This window comes from Perissodus microlepis, chromosome 12, assembly GCF_051167445.1.
Source record: "Perissodus microlepis isolate ML-2025 ecotype Zambia chromosome 12, ASM5116744v1, whole genome shotgun sequence".
Lineage (NCBI taxonomy): Eukaryota > Metazoa > Chordata > Actinopteri > Cichliformes > Cichlidae > Perissodus > Perissodus microlepis.
Window position 1 is genome coordinate 28,373,192 of NC_140472.1, and position 20,892 is coordinate 28,394,083.

The 20,892-nt window shown below is 40.6% G+C and overlaps 1 protein-coding gene across 1 annotated transcript in view; it reads left to right on the top strand.

Annotated features, from left to right (window-relative positions):
- jak2b (Janus kinase 2b) overlaps positions 1–16,237 on the top strand; it is a 34,077-nt gene extending 17,840 nt beyond the window's left edge. Inside the window, exons 12-24 of the mRNA XM_084945566.1 lie at positions 38–169; positions 887–974; positions 1,940–2,067; positions 2,287–2,425; positions 2,623–2,774; positions 2,991–3,141; positions 3,682–3,818; positions 3,943–4,132; positions 4,384–4,508; positions 4,611–4,783; positions 4,903–5,020; positions 6,956–7,069; positions 14,234–16,237. Of these exons, the coding sequence (XP_084801692.1) occupies positions 38–169; positions 887–974; positions 1,940–2,067; positions 2,287–2,425; positions 2,623–2,774; positions 2,991–3,141; positions 3,682–3,818; positions 3,943–4,132; positions 4,384–4,508; positions 4,611–4,783; positions 4,903–5,020; positions 6,956–7,069; positions 14,234–14,341 (1,755 nt within the window). The 3' untranslated portion in view covers positions 14,342–16,237. The remainder of the gene's footprint in view (positions 1–37; positions 170–886; positions 975–1,939; positions 2,068–2,286; positions 2,426–2,622; positions 2,775–2,990; positions 3,142–3,681; positions 3,819–3,942; positions 4,133–4,383; positions 4,509–4,610; positions 4,784–4,902; positions 5,021–6,955; positions 7,070–14,233) is intronic.
- The last annotated feature ends 4,655 nt before the right edge of the window (positions 16,238–20,892 follow it).

Sequence of the window (20,892 nt, forward strand, 5' to 3'; positions counted from 1 at the left end):
GTTATGAGTTTTTATACAATGATGATCTTTCTCTTAGATGGAGAGTCTCGGTCAAGGGACTTTTACGAAGATCTTTAAAGGGGTTCGAAAGGAGCTGAGAGACTATGGAGAGCACCAAACAGAAGTAGTCATGAAAGTGCTGGACCAGGCCCACAGGAACTTCTCTGAGGTCTGTGGCTTTTTGTGCATGTTTTACTTGCAGAGGCGTTGATTTTTGTAAATTTGTGTGATTGCCCAGATTTTCTATTATATTTACGTCAGGGGGCATAACAAAGGCTTTGACACTAGTACTGGTAGTTAGTTGAATTCATTTTGTGGTGTGCTTTAGATCATCAGCCTAAACACTGGAACTTTACACCACCGCTCTTGAGTCCCTTTACTGGCATATTTGAATGAATTCTTTAACAGTGGAAATTTCAAGCAGGAGCCATGTGACTTCTTTTCATAAGCTCTTCCTGCCTTATAAAAGCATCATTTGGCTCTATTTTTGTGACTGTTTGCTGGGGAGGGTATCCATTTTTAATTTTTTTTATTTTGTTGCCTTGAGTCACTTGTTTTTGGGGGGGGGGGGGGTTTAGAAAGGGGCAGAAGTGCATTATTGTAAAGGAAAGACAAAAAAACAAGATCACCATTGCATAACAGGATCCGCAAAAATGAATTTTATCTCAATCATCCTGGTTTCATAATCATTGGAAGCCCTAAATTTAATTTGATTATTCATTGCACAGCCTTAGAGTAGGAGGTATTCTTGGACTAATATTGGAGCTGATCTTAGGTTTTGTCAGACAAATATAGCTAAAACACTGACGTAATATAGTTTTGTTTGGGGGTATTTTTTCCGTCAGTAAACAAATATGTATTTTCTTTTTTTTTTCTTGTCCTGCAGTCGTTCTTTGAAGCCGCCAGCATGATGAGCCAGTTGTCTCACGTACACCTTATTCTAAACTACGGCGTTTGTGTCTGTGGAGAAGAGAGTAAGTTGTCTCAGTACCTATTTATTTGGCAAACAATTGAGCCATGTCATTAAGCCTAATGTGCCAACTATGCACCATGCTTTACCACAATCTTGACCGGCTGAACTTGGCTGTTCATACATCCTTGAGAAAGGTAGTCCCAGAAATCCATATGCAACGGGGTCAGTTGCCAAAATTCCCACATCTTACACATGATCTTGTCGCTCGACTTTAACGTTAATACTAATTAGTACTTACAACCAAGTACTGATTAGTAGTACTAGTAATACTAACACAGAACTTTTTAACGCCAAAACCCAGTTTTTGCTGAGCTAAGAAATCAGTAAATATTTCAATGTAAACTAAGGTTTTGTTGGTTGTGTAAATCTTCAAGAGTCAACATGTTTATTTAACAGCCAGAAGTCCACTGTGAAGGTTTTAAGTGAAAGTGGTTGTGGAGATGGGGAGTACATTTGGACCTGGTTGGACTTTGGCCTAAAGGAAAGCTACCCTCATAGCTTTCATAAGCTATGACGTCAATAAACACTTGACCAGTGGCTTTGTGGTGTCAATCGCCAGCTGTTTCTGAGTACAGCATGATGGTCATTTTCTAAATGATGGTCGTTTAGAAAATGTTAACAAGCCGCTGCCGTATGACTGCAATGTCGCTGAGTTTTTAAACCAGATCTGTTTACTTGTTATGTTAAGATGACAACTGGAAAAAAGATTGAGGCTTTAAGACGAGGACACACTGACTGATAAATGACAGCCACTCTTTATATATACTCAGTGGGTATATATTAAAAACATGTATCTAAACTGATTGTAATGTAAAACCGAGCTGTAGCCCATCTGAGATTCTGTTAGAAACATTCAGTTCCTGAATTTGGTTTTTGTAATAAATCTATAAATTGCTGTACTGTACAAACCATAATTTCCACATCTTTAAGTCATTGTATTTATTTTTTTTAAAAACTTCTCTCCAGACATCATGGTTCAGGAGTATGTGAAATTCGGCTCACTGGACACCTACTTGAAGAAAAACAAGAACTCGATTAACCTTCTGTGGAAGCTTGAAGTGGCGAAGCAGCTGGCCTGGGCCATGAACTTCCTGGTATGAAAATATGTGCCGCTTCATTTTAGGTCATGTCATTGCTAAAATATTGATAAATATAGATTTCTTTGTTGCTTACAGCTGTTTAGTACTGAAAACATTTTTTTTAAAAAGAAGTGAAACTTTAAAACTAAAGTACATTATAAAAATAAATGTAAGAACATAGGAAGTGTTTTGTTAATAAGAAAGTGTGATATCTTCTCTTTTCTGTTCCTGTAGGAAGAAAAACATCTTGTTCATGGGAATGTGTGTGCAAAAAATGTTCTCCTGATCAGAGAAGAGGATCGGAGGGCTGGGAACCCACCTTTCATCAAACTAAGTGATCCTGGTATCAGCATCACTGTCCTGCCCAAAGAAAGTGAGTTTGTCCATTGTGCCGAAGATCAGCAGGGGGCAGTAGATAGCTAGTTAATATATTAATGTAACTGCAGTGAGCTTTATTACTTTTTTGTTACAAAAACAGAGCTAAAATGAGTTATTTGCTGTCTTGTTCTGCAAGCATTTGGTAAGTGAAGAGCTAAAAGTGGAAGGTCAAATGTTTTTGTCTGTAATCAGTTCTCATTGAGAGGATCCCTTGGGTGCCCCCTGAATGTATTGAGGACCCTGCCAAACTGAGTCTGGCTGCTGACAAGTGGAGTTTTGGCACTACACTGTGGGAAATCTGCAGTGGTGGCGATAAACCTTTAGCAACACTAGACAACTCCAAGGTAAAGCTGAGTGCCAACATGTAAAAAAAAAAAAAAAAAAAAAAAAAAAATATATATATATATATATATATATATATATATATATATATATATATATATATATATATATATATATATATATTAGTTTCCATATAAATGCATGCTAATTTAAGAGTTGCTTTAAGCCACTCCATCTGCATCTGCACACCGGCATTAATCCCCATTTTTCTGTCCCAGAAAACCCTGTTTTACATGGATCACCACCAGCTTCCTGCACCAAAGTGGACTGAACTGGCTAATCTGATTTCTAGCTGCATGGACTATGAGCCCACATTCAGGCCTACGTTTCGTGCCGTTATCCGTGACCTCCACAGCCTCTTCACACCAGGTTGGTAGACGCCTCAAAAACTAAACTGAAGTTGTAAAAACATAACCAGAAACATGAATGTAGTATCTTCTGGGTCACAACATTAAAAAAAAATAATGTGGAAGTGCCTTAAATCTGGATTCTAGCTGAAGGCCACCAGATGGATATAGCTGTGGATGCAAAAAATAAAACAAACTTCCGGTTTCATAGAAGTGGGTCATATTGAATGAAAAATTAAGTCTCTTTTTAAATCTTGGTCATCCGTAGTATTTGCCCTGGGGTCGGTCTGCCTGCAGTTTCACTGTCAGACTCACCCCTCCACTTCACAGCTGGTTTTTACATGATCCTGATGACAAAAAAAGAGGTTTCACAAACCAAAGGTGACGTCACAGTAGGTTAGATATGTGGGTAGATAGGTATTTTCGCAAACAGCTTAAATCCATTCGTGTAAGCAACCAAGTGTCCGTTATCCCTCAACTATGATTCATGCCTGGGGAGGCCAGACAAGTCCAATGTCATTTCCATCCAGACACAAGAGTTTTCTCCTTTCTTTCTTCCCAGACTATGAATTGATCGTGGACAGTGACATCCTGCCAAATAGGACAGTGGGCTCTGCGTGGGCATCTGGTGGGTTTGACAATCAGGATCCAGCTCAGTTTGAAGAGAGACACCTCATATTCTTACAGCAGCTGGGCAAGGTATGATAAATGTGGAGGTTGAGGTATTTTTGAACAAAATGTGCATTCAAAAAGGATACAGTACAATTAAAAATCAAACTATGAATAAACAACGACGGCTCAATTATTTGTTCTTCTGTTCAAGGGAAACTTTGGCAGTGTGGAGATGTGTCGATATGACCCACTGCAGGACAACACCGGAGAGGTCGTGGCCGTGAAGAAACTTCAGCACAGCACCGCAGAGCACATGCGAGACTTTGAGCGGGAGATCGAGATCCTAAAATCTCTTCAGCATGAGAACATTGTCAAGTACAAGGGTGTTTGCTACAGTGCAGGTACTTTTGATCAACGTCTCTGTAGCTTTGTTTTTCTCTTACAGAAACAAAGTAAGCAGGCTGTTTTACATTTTCATTAACTAAATGCATGGTACAAACATTTTCTACTTTTTTATCTTATGTGGGAATGGAAAAAATAATTCTACATACATATTTCTTAGTATCCTCCCCCCCAGTGTGGCTTCATTATGTCCTCCTACAATTCGGTTACAGATGAGCATTTTGTATTTTGGAAATTTTCCTTCCTTCAGGTCGACGAAACCTCCGTCTCATCATGGAATATCTTCCCTTTGGAAGTCTGCGAGATTACCTCATAAAAAACCGAGAGCGAATCGAGCATCAGAAGCTCGTCCATTACACTTCTCAGATCTGCAAGGTACTGCAGACATGGCCAGTTTGTCCCTTGTTTGTTCGTTTTTCTGACCACTTAAACTAGTGATAAAATATAATTGTTTGTTTTTGTTACATCTTTGCATAGGGTATGGAGTACCTATCAAGTAAGCGGTATATCCATAGAGACTTGGCAACACGAAATATCCTAGTGGAGAGCGAACTCAGAGTAAAAATCGGGGATTTCGGCCTCACCAAAGTTCTGCCTCAGGACAAAGACTACTACATGGTGAAAGATCCTGGAGAGAGCCCCATATTCTGGTCAGAATATGTTTGTTTTTTTAGAATTTAACTGTGATCCTTCTTCTCTATTTTTAGTTTAGTGTAGCTTTATAAATTAACTTCAGAGAAATGGAGTGACCTGGTGTGCTGCTTCACAGGTATGCCCCCGAGTCTTTGACTGAAAGCAAGTTCTCTGTGGCGTCGGATGTCTGGAGCTTTGGAGTTGTACTTTATGAGCTCTTCACCCACAGTGACAAGAACTGCAGTCCTCCTGCAGTAAGTAATACATCATACATACAGTGCATTTCAAGTTTTTATGTGTGTATAGAAAGAAAAAAAGTAACTTTAGAGTTTTAAGAGCACATCTCTGTGTGCATTACCAAAATGCACTCATTGCACCCTGACATCTAACAAACAGATCAACATTCCAATTTTAGCAGGCAGTATTGCCTTTTGTCTTTTGGGCATTGCATAGTGGTTTTTGTATTCTAGTTAATAGTGGAGTAGCGTTGTGACCTGACTCACACCTGGACAATCCTTGAGTCACACCCTTCAGGTTAACTTCATAGCTTGTAGGAACATCGGTTAAAAAAGGTTCTCATGTTGAAAAAGGAGTGTGTGGAAATCGCCTCAAAATCTTTGTGAATTCAGATTTTCTTTCAGACCTAACAGAAATGAGCTAGTCTGCTGTTTTGAAGTAACAGGTACAACACAATACATAAGATGGTATTCAGAACGCACACATATCAAATATGTGTTTTTGTTTTTTTGTGGGTTTTTTTGTAATTTTACACCTGACCAAACTAAACATTAGTTTTCAAGGAGTTTTCATGCGCCTGGAAAAATAGAGCAGTCATATTTAATCCCCTTCAAAAATGCATAGGGCAGAGTTTCAGGTTTATATCTGTGTTTAAATAAAGTTTTAGTTTAAAAATCATTTATAATCATTCATGGAGGTTTGTTTTCTTTTATGCCAATATATTCCAAGTGAAGCCCTAGTAAGCTATATAAGAGTTACTACTAGTAGGTGTCCAAGGGAGAAAGAGTATGCTGATAGTGGCCCCGTCAACAATCTGAAACAGATTGGAAGACATTTAAAAAAAAAAAAAAAAAAATGCAAAAATTAACCCCATCAAGTGGTCTTTTTCTCTCCACCTATACAGCAAAAAACCCCAAACAAAATTCATACTCTGCAGTGATTCATACTATGTAAAAAAACAAACAAAACAAAAAAAAAAAAACCCAAATGAATCATAACATTTGAACCCTGACAACAACTGAAAGGTTATCTGACTGCTCCAGGAAAAAAAGAGGCTCTTTTTCAAATCAAATCAATTTATTTATATAGCACCTTTCACAGGATAAAAACCACAAAGTGCTTCACAGTAATATAAAAACAGAAATACATAAAATACGTCAATAATCAAACATACAGCACAAATCTAATTAAAAGCCCATCTAAATAAATGAGTCCTAAGCTGCTTTTTAAAAGAATAAATACAATCAAGGCAATGTAATAATGGAGGGAGAGCATTCCACAACCTGGGGGCCACCACTCTAAAAGATCTATCACCTCTGGTCTTAAAACGAGTCCGTGGGACTACCAACAGCCTTTGATTAGATGATCTCAGGCTGCGAGAGGGAGCGTGGGGTTCTAAAAGATCAGAAATGTAGGCAGGGGCATCACAATTCAAATCTTTAAAAGTCAGCACCAAGATTTTAAAATGAATTCTAAAAAATACTGGGAGCCAGTGTAATGAACTGGTGTAATGTGCTCTCTTTTTCGTGTCTTAGTTAAAAGCCTTGCAGCAGCATTCTTTTTGTTTCTCCCTCCGGAGACAGACACTCTACCTAGAACATAAATGCACGTTCTAGGTAGAGTGTCTGTTTCCAGAGAGTCCGAGATAGGATTTTTTTTTTTTTTTTTTTTTTTGGGGGGGGGGACATTATTTTATTAAAATGAATCATTAAAATTATTAGACGTTGAAGTGTTTTTTTATATTTTAGTTATACTTTGTTGATTCACTAAGTGACTTTATATTTTGTAAAGGAGAGGCTGGTTCCAGTCATGCCTTGTCTTAGATTAGATTTCAGTTTGCTTTATCTGTAAGGATATTCTTGTGCTTTCTCAAGAGCTTAAGTTTTATTTAGCTTAAGTCATATGGTGAAAGTCAAGCTATTTGAAACGTTTTTTCCTTTCCTCCTGCTCAGGTTTTCATGGCCATGATGGGGAATGACAAGCAAGGGCAGCTGATTGTCTATCACCTCATTGAGCTCCTCAAATCAGGCAGCAGGCTGCCTCAACCCCTGGGATGTCCTACAGAGGTATCATCGTGCTCTGCTGTTTGTTCTTTTGTTTTGGGGTTGTTTGTTTTTCTTGTCAAGTTATCAGTCCTAACAAATTTTGACCACAACATAGACAAACTGATTGGACGGCTTTATTCCCAAGTAGTTGCTTAGTTACACATCAAGCAATTGTATCTTTAAATTGAAGTCATGCTTTTCTCTGCCACTCTATTAGGTACTCCCTGCCTAGTACTGGGTTGTATGCCCTTTTGCCTTCATGATTGGCCTAATTCTTCCTAATTCTTGCAGTAAACTCACAGTCATGTTAGGGGAATGAGTTTGACATCGTTAGAACTCTGTAACGTGGTCTTATCATGCTCTGAGCTACTATTACAAAATGGGTACTAGAGCAGGGCGATATGACCAAAAATATTTATCACGATATACTAGAGCTGGGCGATATAAGATTTTTTCATATCACGATATGTTTTTTTGATTTCAGGCGATAACGATATATATCACGATATAAGCCAAATAACTATATTTGTAAGATTTAAATGTGCCGTTGCTCACAAGTAAAATGTGAAATAATCAGCAGCTTGTTTTGATTTAAATATTTATTTCCCATAATAAGTTCAACAGGGTAGATGTACTTAAGGAACATGAGACTTTCAGATAAATAAAGGCAAATATTGCAAACTACACAAAAGGCAATTATTAATTCTAAAAATAAATCTTAGTTTGTTTTACAGAAGAACAGACAAAATTGACTAACTTTTGTCAATATCAAATAAACTGAGAACTAAAAGGAAATTCTCAATCTCTCCTTGTTGTATAGCTTAGCTTTTCAAACAGTTTTAACAGTTACTTTAGTCTGACAAAAGCCGAATGACGAATTGGCGCTTTCAGTCAGAAAGCGATTTATTGTATTTCCAGACTTGCTTTCGGCACAATTTACAGTTTACAATTTACTACTCTGTTTTTTGTCAGACTTGAAATAGCCGAAATACCTGCACACTACGGAACTTCTATGGCTCTTCCGTTCGACAGTCTCTCCGGCATTGGAACCATCATCGGTTTTCTCTTCGGTAACCTTCGGTCACGTTCTTGGTTAATTTTTCTCTAGTCGGCACACTCATTTCCTCCATTACCCGGGCGGCACGGCGGCTGCTTCCCAAACAAATACACATGTGTGGCTTGGCACTTGTGCTGTACGTAATAAGTCACCTGACGTGATGCTGCGGCTGTGATTGGTTCAGCTCTGCGCTAGTTAATTTGGATTGGCTGTTCTTCTTTTTTCCTTTTTTTTTTTTTTTTTTTTTGAAGAGGACAAGCGAGATGAGGCTTATCACAATAGTTTAACTTTTCTATCGAGAAAAAGTTATTTCGCAATACATATCGTTATCGTTCTATCGCCCAGCTCTACGATATACGTTCAAGGTTCAAGGTTCTTTATTTGTCACGTGCATAGTTATACAAGTATAACACACAGTGAAATGTAGCGTGACATGCTCCTCGACATGTGCAAAAATGGGGGGGGGGGGGTAGAGGAAGAACATTTTATATATATATATATATATATATATACACACACACACACACACACACTGGGTGAATGTGCAGTAGTAGCAGCAAGCAGGTGAATTCTGTACATTAATATGAATAGACATCTGACTATTTTACAGAATAGACAATATAAACATATTTAAAATTAAAGGAATTTGGAATGTACATTGTGCCTTGGTTTAGAGTGTCTGGAAGAGAGTCCTGTCTCAGTCAATTGACTATGTGCACGTTAGCATATGCTACTTCCGGTGCGGAAACTCCTGTGGGGAGCTTTGTTTCCGGTGTCCTATTCGTGCCTGGTTTACGGTCCAAAACAAGTTAAGCAAATGAATGAATCAAGTGGCGATTTACATTTCTATAGATGTCTTGGGCATTTACCCAATATATCTGTAAATGATGTTCATTGACTTGTCGATATTTTTTCCCCGCGCCTCAGGGCAAAAGAGAAAATGGATTCAAATGTTATATTTCTCAGCTGTCCCTTGTTTATCGCGGGTGTTATGTTCTAAAAATAACCAGCGATAGGTGAACTCAAGTAGGCAATTTTATTTTTTGACGGTGCAAAACATTTCGTGGACATCGTGGACATACAGTACTGCACTTCAGAGTCACACTGCTAGCGATCGATGTAGCGATTGTGTACTGTACAGGAGAGACGGCACGGAGGAGATCGTTTGCAGCGATCAGGGCGCATGACACAATGTGATGTAAAAAAAAAAAAAAAAAGCATGCAAACTTGCACTAAAAAATCTGCGAAACAGCGAGGTGAAAGGTGAACCGCGAGGGACCACTGTAATTTTTAAGGTAAGTCACAACATACCCTTCGTACATACTAATGTATAAAAACCCTTACCAGCAATCATTCATTTTTTGTGTGGCTTTTTTCACAGTTTGTTAACATGCTGTGTAGGTGTGTACTTGGCTAGCTGATCTCGACATAATGGGGGAAACATCTGGTTTGACTATTCTTCACCTGTAGTTTGAATGCTGAACATTTGCCTGTTTAAATCATAAGACCAGTCACTATACAGAGATGTGCTTCTGAATGTGGACGATGTGTCTTCTGCATGCAGTAATGCAGTTCTGCTTGTGTTGAGTGATGTAAACAACTGATCGATCTAAACTCTTTAAACGTCAAAATTGATCATTAGATTTTTTTATGACACAACAGTGGTGAGTGTTCCCACCTTCTGCTCTTTGTAACTTAACGCGATCTTTCCGTTTTCGAGTTTTGGACATGATTTTGGAGTATATCTTCGCAGTAGCGATTGACCGCAAAGTAAAGCTACTGGAAATGTACAACCCCACATCCGGTCTCAAACCAGGAAGTTAGCATTTTCTCGTGCACAGGGTCAATTATAGATGATGTGAGAGGGCGGGTGTGTGTGTGTTTAGGGCCCGGATGGCTTGGGGTTAGAAGCTCCTCTTGAGTCTCTCTGTCCTTGCCCGGATGATGCGGAACCTTCTACCAGATTCCAGAAGTTGGAACAGTTTGTTGCCAGGATGGGACGGGTCCTTCAGTATCTGCGCTGCTCTAGTCCGGCATCTCCTGGTGTAGGTGTCCTGAAGCGGGGGGAGAGCAATCCTGCAGCAGCGTTCTGCTGTACGGATCACTCTCTGGAGAGCTTTTTGGTCCTTCACACAGCTGTTCCCAAACCACGATGTCATGTTCTGTGTGAGGATGCTCTCCACAGCGCCTGTATAGAAAATCCTGAGGATCTTTGAAGAGACCCTGAACTTCCTCAGTTGTCGTAGGTGATACAGGCGCTGCCTAGCCTTTTTGGTCTGGACCTGAATGTGGGCAGCCCATGTCAGGTCTGAGGAGATGTGGACACCAAGATATTTGAAGGACTGCACCCTCTCCACTGGAGCTCCATTGATGATAATGGGCTTGTAGTCTCTGTGCTGACCCCTTCTGAAGTCCACCACCAGCTCCTTGGTCTTGCCGACGTTCAGCTGGAGGTGGTTGTCCTGGCACCATGATGCCAGATTCTTCACTTCATCCATGTAGGCCGCCTCATCGTTGTTGGAGATGGCACCCAACACCACTGTGTCGTCAGCAAACTTCACAATGGTGTTGGAGCCATGGGTGGCCACACAGTCTGAAGTGTAGAGGGAGTAGAGCAGTGGCGAGAGGACACATCCCTGAGGTGCTCCTGTGTTGATGGTGATGCTGTTAGAGACGCATCTACCCACCCTCACCACCTGAGTTCTGCCAGTGAGGAAGTCCAACACCCATGCACATAGACGGCTGTTAAGTCCCAGATCCCTGAGCTTTGTGAACAGTCTGCAGGGCACTATTGTGTTAAACGCTGAACTGTAATCAACAAACAGCATTCGCACATAGTTACCCTGTTTCTTGTCCGCGTGGCTGAGGGTGGTGTGCAGGACGTGGGCGATGGCATCCTCTGTGGATCTGTTGGATCGGTAGGCGAACTGCAGCGGATCTGTGGTGTCTGGGATGGAGGAGGAGATGATGTTCTTCAGCAGCCTCTCAAACACCTTCATTACTACCGAGGTCAGTGCAACTGGCCGGTAATCATTCAGGGATGAGGGTTTGCTGTTCTTGGGCACAGGGATAATGGTGGATCTTTTGAAGCATGTGGGGACCACAGACTTCGCCAGGGACTCGTTGAAGATGTAAGTGAACACACCTGCTAGCTGGTCAGCACAGCAGCGCAGCAGACGGCTGGTGATGCCGTCTGGCCCTGCCGCTTTCCTTGTGTTCACTCTCCTCAATGCCGCTCGGACGTCATGCTCCGCGATGCTGGTCACCGGTCTCTCGCTGATGACGTCACTGTCCTCGGTATTCAGGCGGTAGATAGCATTAGCCGCCTGGCTAACCTCTAAACGGGCGTAGAACTGATTCAGCTCGTTGGTGAATGCAGAGTCGGCGTTGATCGGCGCAGTGTCCCTGGCTTTGTAGTCCATAATGGTGCGTAGTCCGTGCCACATACTCTGTGTGTCGCCCTGGTGGAAGCGGGACTCCACACGCTCCCGGTACCGGCGTTTGGCATCTCTCACCGCACGCCGTATGAGGCCGCTTTGTAGGCGCTCATATCGCCAGTGGCGAGACCCGCGTTGTAGGAGGCGGTCCTGGCGTTTACTGCAGTGCGGATCGATCTGTCCATCCACGGTTTCTGGTTTGGGAATGTGGTGACTCTCGCAGTGGGGATAATCTCCTCCGCTAGCATATTGACGAAGCATACTGCTACTTCCGTAAACTCGTTGATGTCGACTGCGCATGCTCTGAACATGTCCCAGTCGACGTCGTTGAGTGCGTCCTGTAGCGTAGCTTCTGATTGGGCAGTCCACCGTTTTACCTCCCTCGTGGTTACGTCTTCCCTCCGTATGTTTTGTTTATACTGGGGAATGAGGAAGATGGCGTTGTGGTCAGACTTTCCAAAAGTCGGGTGTGAGACAGCTTTGTAGCCCTGCTTGTATGGCGTGTAGCAGTGATCCAAAATTCGATCCCCTCTCGTTGGACACGAGACATGCTGGTAAAAGTTTGGCATGACTTGTCTGAGGTTCGCTTTATTAAAGTCTCCTGCTACAATGAGGGCTGCGCCCGGGTCCTTGTTTTGAAGCGAGCTCAGCACATCATGTAATTCGGACAAAGCCATACCTGTGTCCGCTTGGGGTGGGATGTAGACCACCGTGGCGATGACCGAGGTGAACTCACGGGGCAGATAGAAAGGGCGGCACTTAATGCTCAGGAACTCCAGATGTGGCGAGCAGCCGCTGGAGAGAGTAGAAATGCTCCTGGCATCACACCACTTTCTGTTTACCATGAAACACACTCCTCCACCTTTGGTTTTGTTCGACTCTGCCGTTCTGTCCGCGCGGAGCACAAAGAATGAATCCGACGGAGTTACGGCACGGTCCGGTACGGTGGGGGTCAGCCATGTCTCCGTGAAGCACAGAATGTTGCAGTCCCTCATGTCACGTTGGAAGGTAACCCTTGCTCTTAGGTCATCGAGCTTGTTCTCCATGGATTGTACGTTGGCCAGTAGGATACTGGGCAGTGGTGCGCGATGCGCCTGCTGTCTCAGTCTGTTCCTAATGCCAGCGCGGTTCCCCCGGCGCTTCTTTGTTCTGCGCCTTGGATGAGCGGCCCGTCCTTTGTTGTTCTCCGCGCCGCGTAGAATCTCTGGCCGCCAGGAAGGGTCAGGTTTAAAAGTGTCCAAGATTAGATGTGCAACCTTGTCACCGATGTTTACAAGTGATCCGCTGTCGTATACTATAAGACTAGAGGATTTTGGGATGTAAACCAGAGCAAAAAATAAGTAAAAAACAAGAAAAGTGGATAGTCGGAGCGGAGCGGTCAGGAAGGCGTCTGGACGTGGCCGCGCCACCTTGGACCAAATTTGAAAATTTGCGATAACGATATAACTGACGATATAATTGACTCTAGACAAAATACTTTACAACTCCACAACTTTATCAGTGCAAAAAACCCCATCAATGTATTTTCACTTAAACAAGCAGCTGTTTTTTTTATGTGCATTAAAGTTATATAAAAATGTAACAGTGCAAATTCCTGGCTGACAGTTTAGCCAAAAGGCATTTCCAGTGGAAACTGGCCGACATATCCTCAGCATAACCATGTATAATATCCACAAAACTTAAAAAGAGGTTATACACACACACAATATGGTAATATTATGTTGAAGCACAATACGTATCACTCCGCGAGGCTCCTGCCTACGATAGCCGTAATGCTCCGACAATCCATCAAGCGGTGCGGGTTCGTAGCTTAGCAAAGTCGTACTAAATCATTTGACAGATTTTCGAGCGCCGTCTACCACATAAAATCGTTTCGAGGTCAGTAAACACAACCAGAATTCATACATAAGGCACACGGGATTATAAGGGGCACTGTCGATTTTCAGAAAAATCAAAGGATTGATTTTAAGTGTGCAGTATTTTCCAAACAACACGGTAATAACGACGGCCCGCTAGCATGCTCTACCAAAAATAGTGCTTTGTTGTGTATCTGACGGACGAAAGCTAAATCAGTTCCACACCACTGAAGTTGCAGCATTTTTACAAACCAATTCTGGTTCATCCGTTTCATTCAACAATCCACTTTCGCTCTTCTCATTCTGCGTCACCGCCATGTGCGTATGTAAACAAAGGCACTGCGCATGCGCGTTTTACCCATATTCTATCACGATATTTCATTTTCCTATCGTTGCCCAAAATTACACCGGTATTACCGTGAACGGTATGATATAGCCCAGCACTAATGGGTACACTGTGGTTGTGGCTGTGAATGTTATAACTTGAGTACAAAGCAGCATAGGAGTTTGAAATTGATCCCATAGATGTGCCTACTAGGAGGCTGAGGGAAGCACTGATGACTACCAGTGGTTTCTGCAGGTGTGTGACAATCCCAGCCTGTCTGGCATCAACAGCTGTGCCACATTCACAGTCACTTAAATCATCTTTTTCCCAAGTTGCCCATTGAGAATAGTTTAGACATTCAAGAGTTTTGTTGTTAGTCATCAGGAAAATCAACAGAAATCCTTCTGAGGATTGTTATGACTCTGTTTCCATACAGGAATCAAATCACTACCAGTAGTTTTTTTGTTTGTTTGTTTATTTGTTAATTGTTCGTGTCCTACTCTTTTTCAGATACATGAAATCATGGAGGAGTGCTGGGACAAAGACCCTGGTTTGCGCCCTTCTTTCAAGGAGCTGGCCCTGCGCATCGACCTGTTCAGGGACAGTAAAGCATTTTAAATTCACCCAAAGTGCCCTGCTCCTCTTCACCCGAGATGCTCTTAATGTTATTGCCCTACTTGTGGCAAAGGGACAAAGCCCAAAGTGAGGTCCTTCCCCTGATGGATCCCAGCATGTGGCAGAGCAGCTTGCAAATGGAAGAGTTGAGGTTTGGAACGAGAGCCTGCTTATAAACTAGTGCCTTTTAAGCAAGGTGCCCCATGTTGGCCCACAGCACAGTGGAAATGGAGGAGGAGCTTGGACGGTTTGAAAGTGGAAGGTGATGTTCCTGAATTCTGAATCTGTTTGGTCAAATTTGTAACAGAAAAGTTTTGAGGTGTTAGACTGTGAGTAGACTGTTGCCAGGCCTAAAGCTATAGATGCTTGTGGCGAACAAGTTCTTTGTGTGCAAGCGTGTGTTTGTGTGAGAGTGAGTGCCTGTTGTGTCTATACAAACAGCTAGCAGGGCTAGCTCTTGCCATTTCTTGTCCTTGTCCAACCAGAGAAATAGACAAAAGCTGTTTTTCTATCTATGTTTGTATATACCTACAGTATATTTGTGTATATATGTCCAGTAAAATTTTATAATTTTGTAAAATTAAACTAAATATTATATTTGAACTGCCATGTTATTGTAAATGAAGTATGTGCAAAAATTATTTTAAGAATTGTTTTGTTTGCAATGTAAGAGGTTGTGTGAAAATTAAACGGTATAATTCAACTGTGAATATGTTACGCAGATTTTTTTTGTGTTCAGTTCCTTTTAACGCCATTTTTCAGCATAAAGTATTGTGCTGTTAATAGGGCCAGTTATTAGATAGTGGCAAATGAGAACCTTCCAAGCAACAGCAAAAAATAAATGACTGAAGATTCACAAACATTTACACCAGTGTCTTTGTCTTGATGCACACTCAATAGCCCAGGTAAGAAAGTCACATAAAGCTGATTCTGGGAAGAAGTCGCTTGGAAATGTTGCTCTCACTTAAAATGCTGCCTTGAGATAAAGGGATCATCTGGGATTGGTGTCAAGGTGATTAGTGGATGTATTCCCCAAAGTCTTTGATTCCCTCTGTGCTGTTACAGATTGTTCTCTTAAGATGTGCTTCACATGGCTCTCTAGATTACTCTGCTGCTACTCATACAGTACTTTGTTCTGATTTTGTGACACCAGCAAAAAGAGAGAATAGGTCAAAAATCCAGAAATATCAACTTCTTTGGAGTCAAATAGTGATTGTTTTTGTTTTTTGTTTTAATATAAAGATCACATTCTTTATTTTACTGCTGTTTTCATTTTTTTCTCCTGGTGTAAGTTGACGTCCATTGGCTGCTGATTCAAACTGCTAAAAGCTATAAATAGACTTTGTGGAAAAGGTCACACCGATCTCTTTACAAAGGAACCTTGCATGTAACTTTCCACGGTAAATATGAATCGCTCTTTACATGTCTAATTGCTTTTTACTTGCTAATTCAAAAGCAACAGATAATACAACGTATATGGAAATTGATATTTTATTTTGAAATCCGGATGACGACGTTTGAGCTGTGACTTCATACTCGCTAATGATGGTAGGCGGACTTATGTGTTTAAAGCGGACATTAAAGGTTGTGAGCTGTCGTGGTTTTGATAACTGTGAAGAAATCTTTAAAGTTAAATGGCACACATCCCTACTGTAACCTCTTTCTGTCCTCTCAGTCACCACAAACGTCCAAATAAGAGCGCACTTTTAATTCCGAGGAGAGCTGGATTTCACAGCGCAGATGCGACTTCACCACAGTACATAAACAGGTGTTGTGCCCAAAAGTGATTGTCTGCCAGAAACTGATTGCCGTCCGCGGGAGCGCGCGCAGCTGCTTAAAGCTGCAGCGCCCGGATTACTTGCGTTGCCAGCTACTTCCGTGCAACTGATATAACGGGGGGGGGGGGGGGCAAACAAACACATTTATGCCTTTGTTATTAGGCAAAGGTATGCATTTATGGAACTTTAACGTTTCTTGTAACTGAATTATGATGCTTCTCAGAACGTTGCTTTCAGTGTGTAGCGCAGTCACGAATGACTACACGCATCACGATGGAATAATTAATGCCTACAGGTTTAGTATGTCTACTCTCGTTGTTCATATTTGTTATAAGACTGTCGAATAGTAGTTAAAACAATAAAGACCTATTGTGCCAGTATCACCATGACTCTTTCTTGTTTGTTCAGAATAACGACTGAGAACATGGCATTTTAGCGCTACCAAGAAGTGATTGTGGCCTATAACTTGTCACTGAAACAATATTTCGGCTTCAAACTTGTTGGATATATTCCAGAAGGGTCACATGTGATATATTATATCCCAAAAACTCTCCAAGAACTGCTGAATAACTTTTAAAAGAACGTTAATACCGATAATATGCCATTTTCAGCCTTTCAAAAAGTGATTGTGGCCTATATCTTGTCACTGAAACAATATTTCTGCATCAAACTTGTTGGGTATCATCCAAAAGGATCATATGTGGCACATCATATCCCAAACGGTCTCTAGGAAATCCTTAATAACCTTTAAGGGAACAATAGAACTGATAATATGCAATTTCCAACCTGCAAAAAATGGATGGCCGCCTATATCTTGTCACTGAAACAATATTCCTGCTTCAGACTTGCTGGAAGTCATTCAGATGGGTCATATGTCAAATATTATATCTCCACCAGTCATGCCATTTTCAGCCTGCCAAAAAGTGATTGTGGCCTATATCTTGTCACTGAAACAATATTTCTGCATCAAACTTGTTGGGTATCATCCAAAAGGATCATATGTGGCACATTATATCTCAAACAGTCTCTAAGGGCTGCTGAATAACTTTTACAGGAACATTAATACCCATAATATGACATTTTCAACCTGCCAAAAAGTGATTGCTTGTCACTGAAACAATGTTTCCGCTTCAAAATTGTTGGATATCATCCAGAAGGGTTGCATGTGACATATTATATCCCAAACACTCTCCAAGAACTGCTGAATAACTTTTAAAGGAACAATAATACCCATAGTCAAAGGAGCTTGCAAAGAAAAGCGTCTGGACTTCTTTAAGTTACTTGAAGACGTTTCACCTCTCATCCGAGAAGCTTCTTCAGTTCTAAGGTCAAATGGTGGAGAGTCCCAGATATAAACCTAGTGGGAGTATCCCCCCACAGAGGGACAAAAGGACCCCCTGATGATCCTCTAATCGCCTGAGCCAAGGTGTGAAACTGGCCCAGGATGTGAGTGGGCGTTAAGGCGTCTGTTTTGAGATCCCTTCCCAGGCATCAGTTTTGAGATCCCTTCCCAGGCGTTAAGGCGTCTGGGAATGGATCTCAAAACCAGTTTTGAGATCCCTTCCCAGACGCCTTAACGCCCACTCACATCCTGGGCCATCTGACCTCAGGAATTCGCATGATAAGGTGGGGCCAGGTTTCACAATGAACACACCCGAAACTCTGGCTGATTGGGACCCACACCCAGTTTCACACCTTGGCTCAGGCGATTAGAGGATCATCAGGGGGTCCTTTTGTCCCTCTGTGGGGGGATACTCCCACTAGGTTTATATCTGGGACTCTCCACCATTTGACCTTAGAACTGAAGAAGCTTCTCGGATGAGAGGTGAAACGTCTTCAAGTAACTTAAAGAAGTCCAGACGCTTTTCTTTGCAAGCTCCTTTGACTACGATGACCTGGATGACTGAGAACCTTCAGACAATAATACCCATAATATGCCATTTTCAGCCTGCCAAAAAGTGATTGTGGCCTATATCTTGTCACTGAAACAATGTTTCTGCTTCAAACTAGGCGGATGTCATTCAGAAGGGTCATATGTCAAATATTACATCTCAAACAGTCCCTTAGAACTGCTGGATAACCTTTAAAGGAACATTAACATTGATAATATGCCATTTTCAGCCTGCCAAAAAGTGATTGTGGCCTATATCTTGTCACTGAAACAATGTTTCTGCTTCAAACTTGGTGGATGTCATTCAGAAGGGTCCTATGTGACATATTATATCTCAAACAGTCTATTAGAACTGCTGAAAAACTTTTAAAATAACATTAATACCGATAATATGTCATTTTCGACCTGCCAAAAAGTGATTGTGGACTATATCTTGTCAGCAAAACAATATTTATTACGCACATAATGACATGACATTTCTTTTTAAAAATAAAAATAAACAACTTTTAGATTGTATACATTGTCTTATCTAAATATAAGGATAATTTCACGTTTTGGAAGGTTTTCATTCATTCTTTCATAAAATATTTCTGATGTTTTAGAATATTACTTTTTCTTTTCCCTTTAAAAAATGTTTTTCTGATTTAAATTTACTCAACATCCTGTTGTTTTGCTTAGAGCTCAATTGGTAGGCCTAAAGTGCTTCAATTAGCCGAGTGAAAGCAAAGCGTTACAGAGTCATGGACCCCACTCTTTATTCCGATATCCTGTCGTTTAAAACCAATGGAATCTTGCCTAGTGGGTTTTCCACCACACAAAAGTGCAATTTTCGTCGAAAGGCAAAGAACTTTGAGGTTCAAGGTGAGTTTGTCGAATGTTTTATGTAATTTTTTAGCTTTCCACTGTTTGCCAAATTTGAGTTTAATTAACAGCTGCGCACAACAGCGAACAAAAGTAGGGCATCCTAGTTACGTCTCTTGAGGAATACATAATATTTGTCCTAAAACATGTATAGTGTGTGTTCTAATTCCCAAGTGACCAACATCATCGCCATCACCGCCATTACGAGGTGTGACGGTGTTGTAACTAGTACTGACTAGCTTTGGAAGTTCGTAGTGTTTACAACTTAATTCTGTTTGAAAAATTTAAATGGTGATTTTGTTAATGACACCAACAACATATTACTGTTGTCTTGTAATTTTTCTAAAATGAAAAACATAATTTGACAAAAAGGAATAATTTCGAAAAAAGGGAATTTATATCGTGAGGTCACGTGTTCTGTTCGCGTGTTGTTTTTTATTTTGCTGTGCTAATAATACACGTGTCAGCAATACAACAGTCGCTCCCCCTTAATGAAGTTTTTAATTTCAAGTAAACAGAAAAATGCCCTGCTTTTGATTTTTAAATGCGTGCATTGGCTCATAACTGTAATTCATAATGAACTATGGTGTGTTATTCAGGAAATATTTATAATTAACCATTAACTCTTTGGTGTGGTACATTGATATTGTGGAAATAATTCTATTTACAAATACACATCATGTGTTTTTGACCATGTTACAGTACTGTAATAATTCCACATTTATGACTATATTATAGCTGATTAAAACTACTCATGTATTTCTTTTATTTCTTACAGATGGCGAGTTGTACTACATAAGGTACAAAGGCACAAATCACTGCATTAAGGCAAAAGTGCTGTGTGGGCCCAGCAAAGCCAATGAAGTTTTCCTTGATTTTCATGCCAGCAGTGGTGGTTCGCACTGTGGCCAGAAAAAAACAAGAGAAGCAATCTCAAAAAGATTTTATTGGCCTGGAATGTCAGAGGACATAAATTTATGGGTCTGTATACAACTTGATTATACATGCATATTGTTTGTCTCGCAAAATGTCCTTTATTGTCTTAAATTTCAAGTTAACAAGTGTACTAGTTAGCTGTCGATGTCTTATACGTTTTGTATCAGAAAAAAATTAAAAGTCTTTTTATTGAGATTTATATGATTTAAATTATTATACTGATTATATTATAATAATATTATTTTATTTATTTTGCCCTCCTTTCAGGTGACTCAATGTGTGGCATGCCAGGTCAGCAGTGTCATCATTAAAAAGGAGGTGGAGTACACACCGATACAGGTAAACATTTTAGGTGTATTTTTTCCTGTAAATGGTTTGTGACATAATACATAAATAAAAAACATTGATTAAAATTCAAATTACTATATTGAAAATAAGGCATTGCTAATGATTTCTGTGTTTAATAGGTCAACCAGCCATTTGAGCTTATTGGAATGGATTTAATTGGTCCACTAAAAATGACTTCAAATAACAACCAGTACATATGTGTACTTATTGACTACTTGACAAAATGGCCCCAGGCATATCCGTTGAAGTCCAAAAGCACTGAAGAGGTAGCAAAATGCATTCTGAAGTTCTTTTACCAGTTTGAAGCACCGAAGCGCATTCTAACGGACCAGGGGAAGGAGTTTGTGAATGAAGTAAGTAAGAAACACCTAAAATCCATTACTCAGTTAGAATTAAATTAACTGTCTAACAAAGTGTCATCTTGTTTTACTAGTGTAATGTGGTTATTTCTTTCTGAATTCAGATCAACCGAAATGTTTGCAAAATCCTAAACATTCAAAGGAGTCTCTGTGCCCCATACCACCCACAGACAAATGGGTTGGTAGAAAGGATGAATGGGACCACACAGAGGTATAATGTTATTTACGCATTTCATATGTTTATATTTTTAATTTGGTTTTCCTTCATATCCCAATAACTGCTTTGTTATTTAATTTTGTAGAGCACTTTCCAAGTTGGTAAATGAAAAGCCAGAGGAATGGGACAAACATTTGGATCCTGTCATGTTCGGCCTGAGAACC